At 40.5% G+C, this 17,415-nt stretch overlaps 3 protein-coding genes across 4 annotated transcripts in view; 2 read left to right on the top strand and 1 right to left on the bottom strand.

Annotated features, from left to right (window-relative positions):
• The window catches only part of LOC139375229 (apoptosis-resistant E3 ubiquitin protein ligase 1-like), a 35,152-nt gene extending 33,209 nt beyond the window's left edge, over positions 1 to 1,943 (bottom strand). The window contains exon 1 of one of the 2 annotated variants that reach the window (XM_071116824.1): positions 1,876 to 1,943. The gene's annotated coding sequence lies outside the window, so the exon portion shown is untranslated. The remainder of the gene's footprint in view (positions 1 to 1,875) is intronic. The other variant, XM_071116825.1, reaches the window with a different exon arrangement.
• Positions 1,940 to 5,002, top strand: LOC139375230 (rRNA-processing protein FCF1 homolog). The gene is made up of 8 exons (XM_071116827.1): positions 1,940 to 2,032; positions 2,283 to 2,347; positions 2,594 to 2,665; positions 3,791 to 3,939; positions 4,034 to 4,106; positions 4,239 to 4,326; positions 4,446 to 4,540; positions 4,681 to 5,002. Exons 1-8 carry the CDS (start codon positions 2,030 to 2,032, stop codon positions 4,727 to 4,729), a joined length of 594 nt encoding a protein of 197 aa, XP_070972928.1. The 5' UTR covers positions 1,940 to 2,029; the 3' UTR covers positions 4,730 to 5,002.
• A 320-nt stretch (positions 5,003 to 5,322) lies between these two features.
• Positions 5,323 to 14,199, top strand: LOC139375228 (tubulinyl-Tyr carboxypeptidase 1-like). Its single transcript, XM_071116823.1, has 7 exons — positions 5,323 to 6,441; positions 7,073 to 7,161; positions 8,842 to 8,898; positions 9,547 to 9,621; positions 10,093 to 10,474; positions 11,454 to 11,563; positions 11,823 to 14,199. The coding sequence occupies exons 1-7, from the start codon at positions 6,223 to 6,225 to the stop codon at positions 11,893 to 11,895; spliced, it is 1,005 nt and encodes a 334-aa protein (XP_070972924.1). The 5' UTR covers positions 5,323 to 6,222; the 3' UTR covers positions 11,896 to 14,199.
• Positions 14,200 to 17,415: the final 3,216 nt, after the last annotated feature.

The following is a 17,415-nucleotide window of genomic DNA, read 5'->3' as shown; positions in this document are numbered from 1 at the left end:
CGTGATCCCCCCTTACTAGCTCTGACTTTGCTGATAGCTAGTTTATTGAGGAAAATGTACTGTGACATGTGGTTGTCCCACCTATCTACCTTACCGTGAATACATTAAAACGCTCTGGATAAGAGCGTCTGCTAAATCTAATGAAATTTGATTTGTCACATGTGCCGAATAGAACAGGTGTAGACTTTACAGTGAAATGTTTACTTTACAAGCCCATAACCAACAATGCCGTTTTCCCCAAAAAATAAGAAATAAAAGCAACAAATAATTAAAGAGCAGTAGTAAAATATAAATAGCGAGGCTATATATATACATGGGGTACCGTTACAGATTCAAGGTGTGGGGGCACTGGTTAGTCGAGGAAATTGAGGTTACATGTAGGTAGAGTTATTAAAGTGACTATGCACAGATAGAGTAGCAGCAGCGTAAAAGAGAGGGGGGAGGGATGCAAATAGTCTGGGTAGCCATTTGATTAGATGTTCTGGAGTATTATGACTTGGGGGTAGAAGCTGTTTAGATGCCTCTTGGACCTAGACTTGGCGCTCCGGTACCACTTGCCATGCGGTAGTAGAGAGATCAGTCTATGACTAGGGTGGCTGAAGTCTTTTTAGGGCCGTCCTCTGACACCACCTGGTATAGAGGTCCTGGATGGCAGCACTGATTTTCGGGGGGGGGGGGGGGGCTTAGCCCTTTCCACACAGCCCCTCACCCACTAGGCTGTATTTGTTTTGCTTTAAAGTATGTTCTACATTTGGGGCGGCTATAGAAAATTCCCCACCCACGTCCAGTCAACGCTGCGGGGTGGTACTTCCTTCCCTACACCATTAAGTAAGCACACCTGCACTTAATCAATGTTGATACCGCTTGGGAGATGTTATGTGCTAATATAGACTTTTCCTATTATTTTCACCTGGATGATTTATTTACTAAGTTTGTCGTCTTTCCATTTGGTGTTGAAGTCCTTGGTCAGTGTGATTTATTTGCATGGTGTTTGACAACTGCCTTTGTTAGCTTGCTTTCCTCAATGTTGAGCTACCTTTGAATATATATATATATATATATATATATATATATATATATATATATATATATATATATATATATATATATATATATATATGACGTGTTTAGCTATTATTCAGTTGTACTGATGCAGCCTATTCCAACTGTCATCCTGATTTAATAAATGGCTACCCTCTCATTGTGTTTTTGCAGACACGCCCATTGAGTTGCCTCCCACACATCCCCTTAGTTTCTTTGAGCTATTTTTCCGATGGGGAAACCTTCAAGGGTGAAATTATACCTGCTTTGCATATGACCCCTAATGAATGACAACTAGATCACGGAAGCTCTCTATCATTAAGGAGGTTGTTGGGCAGCAGATCACAGACCTGATAACTCCAGGAACGCTGTAAAATGGAAGTTTAAGTAATCAATATGCCTTGCTAAATGCTGGCTCCTTGGGTGTACGTGATACGTTACCTGGCTGGTTGGGAAATGTCGATCAATTAATGAGACAGCAGCAGCTAACTGTCGTTAGCTCAATACTCCATGTGTGTTTAGACAATACATCAATATCAACAACCAAAGTGATTCATGTGTTTTAGGCTATGCACACTGGCAGGGATTATAGTCAGCTAGCTACAACATAAATTCCTTCAGGACAAGTACAGACCAACTAGCTAGCTTGTTGCTGATACTGTAGCCTACGTTAGCTACCTACGACGTACGTTAAGCCGTCAATGTCAACTCAAAATCGAAATGTGGTATTCCAAAGCCAAATTCAGTGTTACATGTAATAATTCACCGCTCACGCATAGCTACGTTCAAATACATCAGATAAATCAATTTTAATTGTAAGAATAACAGTCCTACCTTGAATGTATTTATTATATTTAACTAGCTAGCGGCAACCGGAAGCCGAGATGCGCAGGGAAACAAACGTCGATTGTTGATGACGTTCAGACACAGTCACACGAGGGCTGTAGGCAGTTATACAAGTCAGCTGTTGTATTTTTAAAAACAAAACATGGTAAGTCGTACGATAATTGATCAAAATACAAGGCCATCATTTAAATATAGACCGTGGTTCTTGATTCGGCAGTTGGAATAATTTAAAATCTATTTCAATTGATGGGAGTTCGTATGCCTTTTTTTGCTCTGCTAGCTTAGCTGGCTAACAGTAGTCACTTGACTTGAGCTAACTGAAGTGTGCAGTTTTGCATAAACTTAGCAAACGCTATTCTTTACTTCTGACTTGTATTTCCATATGTTTACTTTAGGGGAAACGGAAGACAAAGAAGTTTGCATCAATGAAGAGAATGATAAGCTTGAAAGATCAGAGAATGTGAGTTTCTGCCAATGATGTTAGCTAGCACGAATATGAATCATTCACACCGTCTAGTTGGACTGATAAACCATGTCAATGTTGTGGATTAGCTAAACGTCAAACTAACAAGTTGGCATGGATTGTCAGAAATATCAGATAGATGGCTTCCTTAGACTCACTCATTTATTTAGTTTGACTAAGACATACTTTATCATGATATATTCCAGTTGAGTCCTCATGGTATTGACTCCTGAGTTTCTTTAGAAACGAGAAAGATCGTGCCAAAGTACAAGAGACAAAGAAAAAGGATCCATCAAAAATAAAGGAAAAAGAAGTGTAAGTAGCTTCACAAGTAGGCTGGTTGCCATTTCTGTTCAGCTATTAGAATCTACTCCTTGCCACTCCTTTCATTTGCCAAAGAGCAACTGGCCTTTCAGCAATCATCAAATAGGAACATTCTATGGTTAATGAGCCCGAGGAGATCAGAGGATTTTATCCTGATTTGATAACTCTCACAGCTATCATCCAATCACGTTTATACAGATTACACTTTGGAAAACATTCTAACTTAATTCATACATTTGATTGTAAACATTGGAACATTGGGCATTATGATGTAATACATTTCCTTGTAAACATAAACATTGGGCACATGGAGAATAGAGGATTCCCGTTCATTTCATTTTTGCCACCAGCCAATGTGATTTCATCACACGAGAAGTTCTTGTGTGATGTGGAGATGCATCAATTGCGCAAGAAGGGAACCGTGAAGACTTGTAAATTAAAGTTAATTCATTGGCTGGGCTATTAATCCACCATTTGTATGCTAGCCTGTGTATTAGTCCTAGCTTACTATAGTTTAGCATTATGTATAATGTAGCATATGCCTACTTTTTGATGGACTACAGCCAAGATTTGAAGGCGAGCCTAGGTTATGAATACGTTTTTAGGAAGAAATATGATTTGTGAGTGTCAGATGCTCTGGTGGCTATGATTGGTGGGTCATTTTACGTTGTCTGTGAGTTTGAATTCTCTCAATATCCATTCAGAAAGTTTTCTAAAGTAGCCTGTCTGTACTCCCAAGTCATGGTGATCAGCATATGTGCGATGAATGACGACAGGTGCCGGTTTTGCGTTTCTTTTCTCTCATTAATGGGATGTAGCTGAAGAAAACACAGCTCGATAGAATCTTGTAGGCTAATATTTTCCCTATTATTTCTCTCATTGCGGAGTTCTCTCTAGCTACTTTGAGCAATGGATGCCGAAAGGCCAGTCTCTTTGGCAAATGCAAGGAGTGGAATGTTAGCTAAAAGGACTGGTACCCAGACTACTTCACAAATATCAGAACAAACAAATACACCCATAACTCTTAACTAATATTCAGTATATTATGGACAAATGATTGATTATAGGTTGATACCTTCTTACTGTGTGTTCACACATTTATTTTCCTACCTGCAGTCCAAAATATCCATCGTGCCTGTTCTTCCAGTACAACACTCAGCTTGGTCCCCCTTATCACATCCTGGTCGACACCAATTTCATTAACTTCTCCATCAAGGCTAAACTGGACATAGTTCAGTCAATGATGGACTGCCTGTATGCCAAGTGTGAGTATCTGGCAAAGTTTATTCAGCGTGAACTCAGTTAATGTAACTAAGGAATAACCGGTGTATTTTTAAATTATACTCTTGCTTGTTCAAGGTATCCCATGCATCACAGACTGTGTAATGGCTGAGATAGAGAAACTGGGGATGAAGTATAGAGTAGCTCTGAGGTAACTAGCTGTTGTGAAGACCAACATCCAGATACACTACAGACATTCAGACACATACACACACATGTTCTGAGGGTATTATCAACGTTCCATAGGGAAGGTATATGACGGATGCATTTTCTGCCTCTGTAGGATAGCCAAGGATCCTCGGTTCGAACGACTGCCATGCACCCACAAAGGAACATACGCTGATGACTGCTTAGTTCAAAGGGTAACCCAGGTAATGTAGTTTAATCTACTAAATTGACAATGTATTACATTAGGGAAACTCTTTAGTCATTAGAGCACTGTGGTTTTATACCAGAGAAGAACACCAATTCAATCATGTATCTTTCACAGCATAAGTGCTACATCCTGGCAACTGTGGACAGGGACCTGAAGAGAAGGATCAGAAAGATCCCAGGAGTACCCATCATGTACATCTCCAACCATAGGTCAGAATTAACATCAGATTATCAGTGTTCAATTGGTCATTTGTGGTTATCACTGTTTCATCGCTAGTTTCTCTCTCTCTCATATAAAATGTCTTATACCATGATCTTTAAACCATGTCTAACCGTAATATTTTTCACAGGTTCAACATTGAAAGAATGCCTGATGACTATGGTGCTCCAAGATTCTAATATTCAGTTGATGGAATTGAAATTCTAGTTGGACTGTGGCTTTTGTCGATGAGGTTTTGATTTGTTTACCTGCTTATTGTATATTGTTAAAGGACTTGAGTTTATGCTCTACATTTTTAACAGAAATGGATGACAGAGTAATAATTTTGCAAATTTAATAACTGGTGTATTTCTTACTATTCCCGAAACTGTTTTTCACTTTGTTCCATAAAAGTACAAATGCATTCTGTCAAGGTGTGAAAATTTAAATAAATTAATGGAAGAATAGTCGAATGTATCCAGTATTTTTTCTATCATAGTGTGAAGAGGTAGGCTATACGTCATTAGTCATGGAGGGTGCATTTATTATAAACCTTTAAATTGTGCTGCATTTGGACTAGCGTTGGACTAGTAACCGAAAGGTTGCAAGATCGAATCCACGCGTTGACAAGGTAAAAAGCTGTCGTTCTGCCCCTGAACAAGGCAGTTAATCAACTGTTCCTAAACCGTCATTGAAAATAAGTGTTCGTTCTTGACTGACTTGTTGTCTGTTACAGCGGAGGAAATGTGAAGCTCGTTGAACCCGTCTGCGCATGCCCAGCTGCTATAGATCTGGGAGTGTCTGAGCGGCGCAATATTGTAGCAGGCATGAGATTAGCTCTCGCTACTCTGTAGCCATGGGCGTTCAAACTGGATTGATTTGGACTGAAACGAACAATATTGTGTCGTAAAATGGACTAGACTGGAATGCGGGCAGTAACTAAACGGAGTGTCGAAGAAATGTGATCGTATCCAATCTATCCCGGCGTTGTGGATATAGACCGAATGACCTCTGGGATAACGGTGCCGGCGGGTATTGGTGGTTTTTAATACAAACTACTGTTTGTTGTCTGTATACCCTTTTGGAAGATGCTATTTTTTCCCCCTTATGTTGTAGGCATTATGTGTATTCATAATTTCCCAATGTGCTTAGTTCAACTTCATTGTTGAAGTCTTATTTTCATGATGCCTAAAAATTCACGCATTTTCTAGTTTTAATAATATATTGTCTAGTTTCAGTATTTCAATGATTTACTTGACTTAACCTGCATTGTGATGTTTCTAAAGTGCCAATAACATTATCGTTCAGACGTGACTTGATGTAGGCTAACTATAATTCCCTTTAATCCCTGCTTTTGCAAAAAAAAAAAAAAAAAAAAAAAAATTGAACTCATCTGACATAAGTGGACAATTGTAACAACTACTGTAGCTTTAACTCCGCATTTGGGTGGAACATATGATTGTGTGCCATTTTGTTCATAAGAGGTACAGTATTTGAATTTGGAGACTGATACAGCCTGCAGTTTTGCAAAGTTCTACATATCCAGCGTGTCATGAATTGCTCATGTTTCTCACCTGCTGTGGGAGTGTTACTTGCTGAGAAACTGCAATCAGATTGACAGTTAAAGGGCAGGGCACATAGGCTGTAAACCATCTGTGCCAGGTTCCAGGACTGGGGTCCCTTGTGTGGGGGGATGCTAAGGACCACAGTGGGGTGTGTGGGGGTGGAGGAGAGAGATGAGGATGAAGGTGAAGAGGATTTGCGGGACGGAGGGGTGCCCTTCTTCGTAAACAGGGGAGGCCTACCGGTGGATGAGGAGACTTGGGAGCAGATGTGGAGGCATGTGGCTCGGATTCACCCTAATGGGGAGGCCATAGGGACACGCATCCGGGGAGCCAGTGATCTGCCCAAGGTAAGAGCAGGTGAAGTCCTCACCTAGACACCCTACTCTGTTGTTTTCAGTTTGACAGCTCTACAGACTACACCCAGTCTATTTCAACAATGTGAAAGTAAAAAATAATCAGCTTTTCCTCCCGCTAGTATATAGCGTTCAATGTGTCCTAGTCACATTTATTTACATTCAAGATAAACATGCAGTAAACTATTCAGGAGGATATATTGTCTAATAGTGTATGATGCTACATGCTTAATTCGATTCACACTAGAGATGGAGTGAAGATAACCCACTATGCAGAATGTTTAACTGACTCAGTTACGTCTCCTCAGATAACAAGTGGATGAAGCTGTCAAAATATGCAGCATTTCAAACCACACAGATACACATGCAGTCATAACATGCCACCAGATGTACAAGTGCTGTGCTGTCCAGATGAGGTTAAATGCTGCCTCTGTGCTCATAAGGAATTCCATTATATATTCAATTAATGTAGCATTGTGAGACTTGCTATATGGAACAATTAAGATAATGACCATGCCCATAAAGGATGGTTGTCAAGTTAAACAACAGGACATTCTCCAGCTCTGTGAATATAGAGATTGTGTGATACTAATGCTTCTTGTTGTGCTTTGCCTCTTCCCCATAGATTCCTACACCGAGTGTGCCTACATACCAGCCAACCACCAGTATCCCACAGCGCCTGGAAGCCATACAGAAATACATCAGGGACTTGCAGTATCCTTTGCCTGGAATGGTAGAACTGCTTGGTCACTATTGCCAAGCTCTGGACCAATGATGAATAGCCCAGGTAGCCTAGATAAAGCTGTGACTGTTCATTGGAGCTGTTGTTGGTCATTGTCAGTCTCTGTATGATTGTTTATCCCAACCTGTCAGTCTAGATAAGTTTAGGTACGTCAACAAAATGTACAGTAGGTTGATTATACATTAATAAATGTGTAGATATGTTAAATTCCATGCCTGATGCTAACACACTATGCTCTGGGTTGGAATTCAAGATATGTCTCCTGAAGTATGTGTTAGCCATGCACTCTATGTATTTATAAATAATTCATAGATATAGGCACAAGCTGATTTCATGCAAATGGAAACTGGGTCACACAGTAGATGTACTGAAGAAGATTATGGTGATTGGTAACTCACTGAGGTTCTTTGTAGCTCAGTTGGTAGAGCATGGCGCTTGTAACACCAGGGTAGTGAGTATGATTCCCGGGACCACCCATATGTAAAATGTATGCAAGCATGACTGAGTCGCTTTGGATAAAAGTGTCTGCTAAATGGCATATATACATATATATATAGTTTACTATGATTTACTCTTACTCATTATTTTATGACAATATCAATGTATGTCACATCTCAGAATGTAGACCATGTTTAGACTATAATCTATTTTGAGCATAAACATTAGTATCTCTCAGTTCAAGGAGCTCATCCATAATTCACAAACGAGGAACTATGAATATCAGAAAGCACTTAACGGGGTTCATTCCCCATGAGAATACGTTCAGTGCACAACCCAGAGGGTCTGTTTGGACATTTCCCATATTGTTTCACTCCCTCTGCATTTGTATGTACACTGGACAAAAATATAAAAGCAACATGTAAAGTGTTGGTCCCATGTTTCATGAGCTGAAATAAAAGATCCCAGAAATATTCCATACTCATAAAAGCTCATTTCTCACAATTTTTTTAACATCCCACTTAGTGAGTATTTCTCCTTTGCCAAAATAATCCATCCATCTGACAGCTGTGTCATATAAAGAAGCTATTTAAATAGCATTATCATTACACAGGTGCCCCTTGTGCTGGGGATAATAAAAGGCCACTGTAAAATGTGGAGATTTGTCACACAATACAATGCCACAGAAGTCTCAATTTTTTGAGGGAGCGTGCAGTTGGCATGCTGACTGCAGGAATGTCCACCAGAGCTGTTGCCTGAGAACTTAATGTTAATTTCTCTACCATAAGCCGCCTCCAACGTCATTTTAGAGAATTTGGCAGTATGTCCAACCGGCCTTACAACCGCTGACCACGTGTATGGTGTCATTTGGGGGAGCGGTTTGCTGATGTCAATGTTGTGAACAGTGCCCCATGGTGGGGGTAGGGTTATGGTATGGGCAGGCATAGGTTACGGACACAATTGCATTTTATCGATGGCAATTTAAATGCACAGAAATACCGTGATGAGATCTGAGGCCCATTTTTTTTTAAAGGTATCTGTGACGAACAGACTTAAATCTGTATTCCTAGTCATGTACAATTAGTATATTATGGCCTAATGCATTTATTTCAATTGACTGATTTCCTCATAAGAACTGTAACTCGGTAAAATCTTTGAAATTGTTGCATGTTGCATTTATATTTTGGTACAGTTTACTTAACAATATCCTACAGATACAATCACACGGGAACACAGTTTTTTGAAATCAAGAAGAGCAGGCCTCTTACTGCGTAAGTTTCACAGTTTCTTCTATCCCATTCCTGTTTCCTAATCTTTTATTTTAGCTTAGCTCTTAGATTATCCTGAGTGGATCATGGCCTTGTAGGGATATTGTAAATGTCAGACAGTAAGCAACATGGCAGCTACCTGCCAGAGAGAATCTCAGGATTTGGTGAAATAGCTTTTCCTGGGGCCGCAGAGGCCACAGTGGCAGCAGACAGAGGAAGTAGCTATGCATGTTTACCGATTGCTTTCATATTATGCTGATCATGACAGAAGCTGAAGGAATTGGATATCTGAATCGGCTGTATGTCTGTTGCACCCAAGGGCTTTGCGACCAGGAACTGTTATCATAGCCTAATAGGATCTGTTTCCCCGGCAGAAGCTTCTAATGCATTTTGCTTACTCGGTTCTTGACATTTAGCACCAGATGGTTTTATTTCAATGTCTCATGCAAAATACCAGTTTTTAATAATCAAATGTATTTATTTTTCCTAAAGGAGTTAGTCATTTTCCCTTTGCATACACAAAGATAACCTGTAATATGTACAAGTGTCTTTCAGGCCTTTTAGAATCCATGTTTATAATTTCTACCTTTTAGAGTAGACTATTTTGTTGCCTTGCCTTCAGGTGTATTCTAACCCTCATATTCTGTGTAGGTTGATGGACATCGCCAAGGAGATGACCCGGGAGTCACTGCCAATCAAGTGTCTGGAGGCTGTGATCCTTGGGATGTATCCTTTCCTTTAAATAGCTTAGGTGTTCCACGTGAAAACTGTAATGACTTTCTTATGCCACTGTTGTTACCTGCACATCATTTTTTTTCTTCTCATCTACCACACTCAGCAGCACAAGATTTGTCAATGGGGTGATAAATGATGACCTGGAAATGTTGTTTTCCAAATGAGTGCTTGTGGGAAGCTAAAAAAATAGCATGGAGTGATGCCTCAGTGTGGTAACAGGGATTTAGAGACACAGCTTTATGGGCACAATCAGGGCATCCAAGTATTATGTGATTAGAACTGACTAGTGTGCTCAGTCTGAGAATACTGTATGTGACTAATGTATTCTTGTCTTAAAAACAGATTAGTGGAGCTTGAAAACAATTGTGGTTTATGTTACCATGTAAAGGGGCACACCAGTTGGAGCATGCAACCAGGGTCAGTGATAAGGTTTTTCAATGTCCTTGACCTTGCCTGTCCCAGTTACCTTACCAACAGCATGTCGGGTGTGGAGCGCTTCCCCCTCAGCTTTAAAACGCAGTTCTCAGGGAACCACTTCTGCCACATCGTGCTGGGGGTGCACAGCGGGGGCCGCTTCGGGGCACTGGGCATCAGTCGACGGATGGACCTCATGTTCAAACCCCTGGAGTTCCGAACACTGGCTGACCTGGTGCAGGAGTTTGAGGGGGCCTACATGGGTTACTGGCATACCCTGAGGAAGGTGAAGATTGGCCAGTATGTGTCCCATGACCCCCACAGTGTGGAGCAGATAGACTGGAAACACTCCATACTAGATGTGGATAAGCTGACCAAGGAGGAAATGAGGAGAGAGCTGGAGAGACACACTCGGGACATGAGGATGAAGGTAAAGGACCCAGGGACACAGAGACCATGTGTTAGAGTGCAGGAATGTGATGGGATGTACAGAACTAAGGCAGGACATGTGCACACATCTGGGGACTGAGATGGAAAAATGTCCATGAGCCAAACCATGTTAGGGATCCATGAAACAGACCTGTCAGCTTCCTATGATTCTAGTGATTGCATTATGTCCAACAGGCACTGAACTCCTAGTTTGTAGACTTCCACAGTACCAGTATGGAATTTAGATTTGTGTCAAATGAAATTGGGATACATCTGAGCTCCATGTTTTTGATTCATGTGATGGGGAAGCACCAGGGTCATTTTAATGTGAATCCTTTCTGAGCAGATGGAAAGCACCTGTTAATCACTGATATTCTGACTCCTTTTGACCCTCTGTCTCATCATGCATGATGACATGGAGTTGACCTGCCATTTCACTAGCTATAATCCTCAAATGATGACCTTATGCGCTATCATCCCAAACAGTAATGAAAGGATCCTTAACGCAGGGCCCTGTGTATAATAAAACTAATGGGTTAGCTTTGCTCTGCTTGGTTGTGCGCCATGTATGATTGCCTCTATCAATCAATGGCTGATATTTTTAGGGAGCGGGCTCTCTCCCATTCACTGGACCCACAATCACATTAAAGATGCAGAGGATTTTACCATCATCACCGTCAACACTGTGCCTCCAGCATGTTAGGGCCTCTCACCGAGCAGCTCACCTTAGTACTACTCTAAGTAATTGAAAGCTGATGATCGGAGTGTTTGTTTGCTACTGACTTTCCTTCCACCTCGCTACTCTGCATTTATTGATGTGCCGTATTTTGAAAGACAAACGTTTAGTAATTGGAGTCTTACTTGAACTGCACTTTTCCTTAGTCTGTACAGAGGATATGACCAGAACTGTTTGTGTACCTCGTTTGTGTTTCCCCTTGTTGCTAATGTGAGGTAAACAGAACTGAGTGATTGTCTTTCAGATTGGGAAGGCTGCGCCCACTTCACCCACCAAAGACAGGAAGTGTAACATGGGCTCGCCTCACCGTAACCCGGGCAGCCCCATGCGCAGGAACAGCCGCATCGAGAGACGGTAATACTGATTGTGCACTATAGTCAGATATCAGGAGATGCTTAGTCTCACTATAGTCTCTCTGACAACACAGTAAATACTCATTAGGTCAATAAACAAGGTGCTAGCTGTAGTGGAGAGGGCTCTGCACTGATCTGAACAAGCACTAGAGGCTAGATGTCCTATGATGTAGTCCAAGAGGATTCTCTGAACAGTAATCTTTGTTGTGATCTGTCATGAGAAGTCATATCTTTTTTTTCTTTTTGGGGGGGGTGTACAGTCCATCAGGAGAGAAGAAAGTTCTTGATCCGAAGTCCCCTCCAGACATGAATGGATATCAGATTCGAGTGTGAGGAAGATTTCACTTCATAAAATCATCCTGCAAAACAAGACCGTAGAATGGTAGGGTTCTGTCCAACTAAAGGTTAGTTCCGGGGAATGGGCTTTTGTGTTCAGATTCGAAATAGGTTTGTACTGTGTAAGCAATTTATTTAGGGTATTTTGCATTCAACAAACGTGAGGTATACTGTACAGAGCATGGCCATGTCAATAACTGATTTTTGACTAAATGTAAGTTCAAAGCCTATAATTCTAAGTTCTCACAATGCTCAACTTTGGGGATATCAAACAGTCGTTTTACACAGCCAAATCCATTTAAATTATCTTGTCTAACTGGTTGGCCTATTCACAAGAACTTCTCTCCAAAAATGTGGCATGGGCCATTCATCAGCCCTGTGGTTATTTGTTGTTACCAGGCTTTTTGTAAAGCCAGAAGCTTGGTAGTGTAGTCCATTCTACAATACAATTGGTTCAGACAGTATTTAAGGGTCAAACAGGCATTGATCATGTTTTTAAAGATGTTCTGTAGGGTTTTGTTAATATGCAATATTACATTTAGCTTATTTCTTAACATGTAAAGTGGTGCAATTGGAAATATCATAGCAGATATCCATGTTGTCAATCAGTTATTAAGAATGACAATTATTGTGAGGATTATGTGCAATCTGTGTCTCCATGTTGTACTGTAAGTGTGTAAATACATTGAACCTTTAACCTGTTAGCCCTGCTGGACAGTAACTGCTTTTGTAGTGACTAGTTTGCAATCCACTTACCTTGTGCCTTTTAGGAACATTTTAATAGACAGTGATAAAGAAAACAAGTATTACTGGGTGAATCGTTTTTGCAATTTCACTAGGAAAATACACTGTACAATCCATCTACTCGATCCCAAATAGATGGTAAATTGAGCTATCAACACCTTACCCTGTGTTTGTGTGTTCTGCTATGGAGATGATGCGTGTGATTTGAATATTGGGTAATTCAGTGTACAGTAGTCTATTTAAACCTTTCAAAGCATGAAAAGTGTGATATGTTTTAGGATAGTAAGAGAAAGTAGTCAGTGTGGTCAACAGCATTTTTTAAATTCTGGGGTCACTCACAAGACAAAATCTCACACTCTCATAAAATGACTGCAACTAAGTGCGAAGGATGAAGTTGCAGCTGATATGGTTTGACATTATTTTGGGGGAAAGAGAGATGTTGAAGGCAGCAGTTACTTTTTATATTGACATGGTCTGATATTTTTGCCTTCGTACAGTATAAATAACATTATTCTTATTATCTTAACACATAGCCTTATTGTGGTTGTCTAGCTCTATTTAATATTTGCCATTTTTATTAAAGGTGCAAAGAGATTTGTTTACAATATTCTCATCTTCATTTTTAAATGACATTTAGGCCAGAGCACTTGAGAAATTGGAGTCTGCACCATTTAAAAAAAACTAGTGCCTCGGAGCACATTGATTGGTTGGGATTCCTTGAGCCTCTTTCATTTTAACATAGAGGTTGTTGTCTTGTACCAAAATATTATATGACCATTTATCACTATGTAGGACTTCCTATTGATTTAGAAATAAACTCTCCTCACCTCTCTCCCAATTAATCTGTTGTTGTGTTGATTTAGCTGACTTATGTCATGGGTCAGATGCCTGTGAGTTTATTAGAGCTTCAGCTACATTAAGAGATCTACAAAATACAACAATGGATCAAATGTAGAGCTAAAATCAATTAATACAGTTATCAAACAGTGTGCTGAGAACATGGAGGGCACACTGCCAGTCTACATACCAACCAAGAGTCCAAATTGGGCAGTGTGCACTCATCTGAAATACCTCTGCCACACACAGACGGACAATTCAAAGAATAAACGACGAGCAATAAACATTTCCTCCTTTGATTGTCCACAAAGAAACCTTAATACAAATCCCATACCGAGGATCTGTGCACTAGGGGACTATACAGTTATAAGACCATGAGCAAAGACATCTGCTTGCAGCCACACTAATTAGAATAACATTTTCTGTATCTTCTCTGTTGCATGCTGGTACACTGTGAGAACTCCTAGCCCATTTTGGGCTTCAAGACATCCTTAACTGTAAATCACAGGAGTTTTTTTATATCCTTTTTCTCTCTGCAATTTTGTGTTTTTGTTCCTTAGTGCAAAGATGTGATGATGTCACTGAGATTTTATCTAAGGTGGAATAACAAGAAATATTGTAACCAGAAATCACCTGTACGACTTTGTGACACTTGAAACTGAAATAAACAAGCAACTGGTATTTGACTAGATTTGTTGAAAATAAATGGTGTAACATTGAGTGATTATCGTACCTATTTTCCCATTCAGCAAATGCTTTATTTTTTGGGGGTACTGTGCTGGCTGTCTGCAGTGCACTGTACTGACGCCCAGGGATCCTGCTGCACATAATCAATTAAGTCTAATGGAAGCCTCACTGGATGGATAGTATACCTGACAGCACTGCAATCGGCTAACAAGGCTTAACTAATGAATCGCTGCCAACCTGACACATTTCATCATATCATGGGAGCACAGAGGACTGCCATGGTTGCTGCTCTCCTGAACACCCAGCCTCTCTTTAACAGGGGAAATCCATACATGAGGTAATGTTTTGTGTTCAGACCAGGGAGAGATGGCAAGACTTTGATAGCTCTCATACAACACAAGAGAATACTGGTGACTGTTCTCTTATGAAATTGCTCCTGTTAGTGTAAGTTATAGCTGAATGTATAGCTAGCCGAATATACTGAATGTATAGCTAGCCGAATGTACTGAATGTATAGCTTGCCGACTGTATAGCTAGCCGAAGGTACAGCTAGCTGAATGTATAGTTAGCCGAATGTACATGTACATAATGTAGGTATGGCATGTGAAATGTGTTTTAAGAAGTATGGTGCAAGTGCTTTAAGGAATCACAGCTGCAGTTGAAGTCAGTTTGTTAAGTGGGGGTGATGTTGGTAATGTTCAGTGTAAAGAATGATGGAGAACGATTTCAAAAAGTATGAAGGCACTGGGGAAGCCAAAACATAACTCTGGTCTTATCTGAAAGTAGATCCCAGTAGTACCTCCCCCACCTTATCTGCCCAGAACTCTTTATGAAATTAAAATACAGAAGGAATAGTAGCCTACTTTTTTTTTTTTTAACTACTGACCCATTTCTCCTCAGCGGGTGTGTTTGGTGCCACAGAGGGAATCTCTGTTCGAGCGGCACAGTCCAACTCCTGAACAGGTTTCAAGGTAGATCCAGGAACTGAAGCACTAAGGTATTTATTCTACTCATTAACTTATGTTTATAACTCTTTCAGTGATGGGATACAGAAATGACTTCCCTGGAAAAACCTGCTAGAGAAAGCATCTGATTCATTGTAGTTAGGCTAAAGTGTCAGACGTTGACAGTGTGTCATTCCAGTGAGATATAACTGGATGTTTTAGTGGTGACAGGAGTCCGTTAGCTGGTCTTCTAGACCAGGGGTTTCCAAACTTTTTCAATTGGGGAACATCCTGTGCCCTACCTGCACACGCGCTACGTCCATTTCTATGGGTACAATCACTGTTCATGACACAAACTGTTCACATCCCTCTTGTTGGTGGAGATAATTTTGCAGGTTTAAAGCTTATTTCCTGAAATTCTTCACATTTTGTCAGAAAATGTTGCAGTTTGAGCTAACTTTCTTGCAATTCTATAAATGTTCCCATGTCTAATGTGTACTCATGTGATATTTGAACATCTATGGGCAAAAAAAACCAAAATAAATGTTTTTTGCTGACATGGGCTATTTCTAAAAAGTTCTAAATAGCTCTCAAGGTATGCAATGACTAACATGACAAGAGGAGCTGATTATGCACTACCCAATTTTGAAATGGAACCTTGTGCATTCTACTATTAACTTCTTTTTTTGGGGGGGGGGCACAGTTTGAGAACCACTGCTCTAGACTGCATTGTACACACACAGAACCCCTGACTGTGCCCTATCACGCATGAACGTTCCCTCCCTGCAATCTGAAGGAATCATTCATTCATGCCTCAGCCAGCCACACACACACACACACACACACACACACACACACACACTTTCTCCCTGACAGACAGTGCCTCGCTGGAGCGAGAGATCTCCCATATTAATGGGACACTGCCAACATTCAGGTCACAATCTTAAAGGTCCAATGCATGTAACAATGAAGTACCTTACTGTGATTGTTTTCAATGGTCAAAAAGAAACAAAAATAGGTTCTTATCGAAGAGCAATTTCTCAAGCAAGAATTTTGCTAGGACTGCCAGTTATTCGCTGAGGTTTGGAACTCTTTCTTATGGTCTATGTATTAACTAATTTACATGTCACCAGGCAGGCCGAAACTCCATCCCATCTAAACAGGCTGACATTTCAGCTCTTACACTAAAAGGGCATTATCATTTTCACAGTATTATTCCAGCCTCATAGTATGGTTTGCGCCTACAGACAGTGAGTCACGTGGCCTGCTATAAAAAAAAGCAGACAGGCATTGAGGCATTCAGTTACTGTTCGATTGAACGTTAGAATGGGCAAAACGAGTGACCTCAGCGACTTTGAGCGTGGTATGCTCGTCGGTGCCAGGCGCACCTATTCCAGTATCTCAGAAACGGCTAGCCTCCTGGGGTTTTCATGCACGACATTGTCTAGGGTTTACAGAGAATGGTGTGACCAACTGGAGAATGGCAAGAATTGTGCAAGCTAACAGGTGGGCCACAAACAGGCAAATGATGGCGCAGAACAGCATCTCGGAACGCACAACTCGTCAGTCCTTGTCACGGATTAACACCATCTCAGCCAGGCAAGACAGGTTGTAGATCTTCCCAAAATACTGCCAAACTGATATTGTTATATGGAAAATATGAATTCAATATTTCTATCATTTGAGAAATAATACTATGACTGGCCCAAAGCCAGAGGGACAAAACACATCAAACACAGTTTGTAAAGATTTAAATGTTCTAATTTACTAGTGTAGCAGATTGTTTACTCAGTTTGTTCACAAAATATTAACTTTTAAAATCTAAAAGCTTCATGCATTCAAATCTCAACAGTAAGAGAATTTGTCAAATAAATTCCAACTTTGAACTAAATTCAACCTTTTTGGTTCGTTTTTTTCTCTCTTCATGTAAACAAAAACGATTCTTCAGAGGACATCCCATCCCCTCTGGACCTTGGGATGAGTAGTTTCTCTTCAGGTAGGAAACAACCATGTGAGCCCAAGGAACCAATTAAGTACAATTATTAACTTATAAAACATGGAATCACACCATGGGAAAATCATGTACAGTTTGAACAAACATTTTTAAATGCTTGACCTCGGTCCTCCTGATTATCAATTGATCACAAACAGCCCAAATTATACAGGGTTTCGGTCCAGCTGGAACCTGGCCAGGAGACTGAGATGGTCCGAACGGAACAATTAATTGGGTAAACTTTTCATTCACCAGAGATCCTCCTCTAATTGGGGGGAGAGACGACCAAGCAGCTTCAAACCTCCGCTCTGC

The sequence above is a fragment of the Oncorhynchus clarkii genome, chromosome 19 (assembly GCF_045791955.1).
Source record: "Oncorhynchus clarkii lewisi isolate Uvic-CL-2024 chromosome 19, UVic_Ocla_1.0, whole genome shotgun sequence".
In the NCBI taxonomy this organism is placed as follows: domain Eukaryota; kingdom Metazoa; phylum Chordata; class Actinopteri; order Salmoniformes; family Salmonidae; genus Oncorhynchus; species Oncorhynchus clarkii.
Note: the sequence above shows the minus strand (reverse complement) of the source record. Positions and strands in the feature narration are given on the sequence as shown.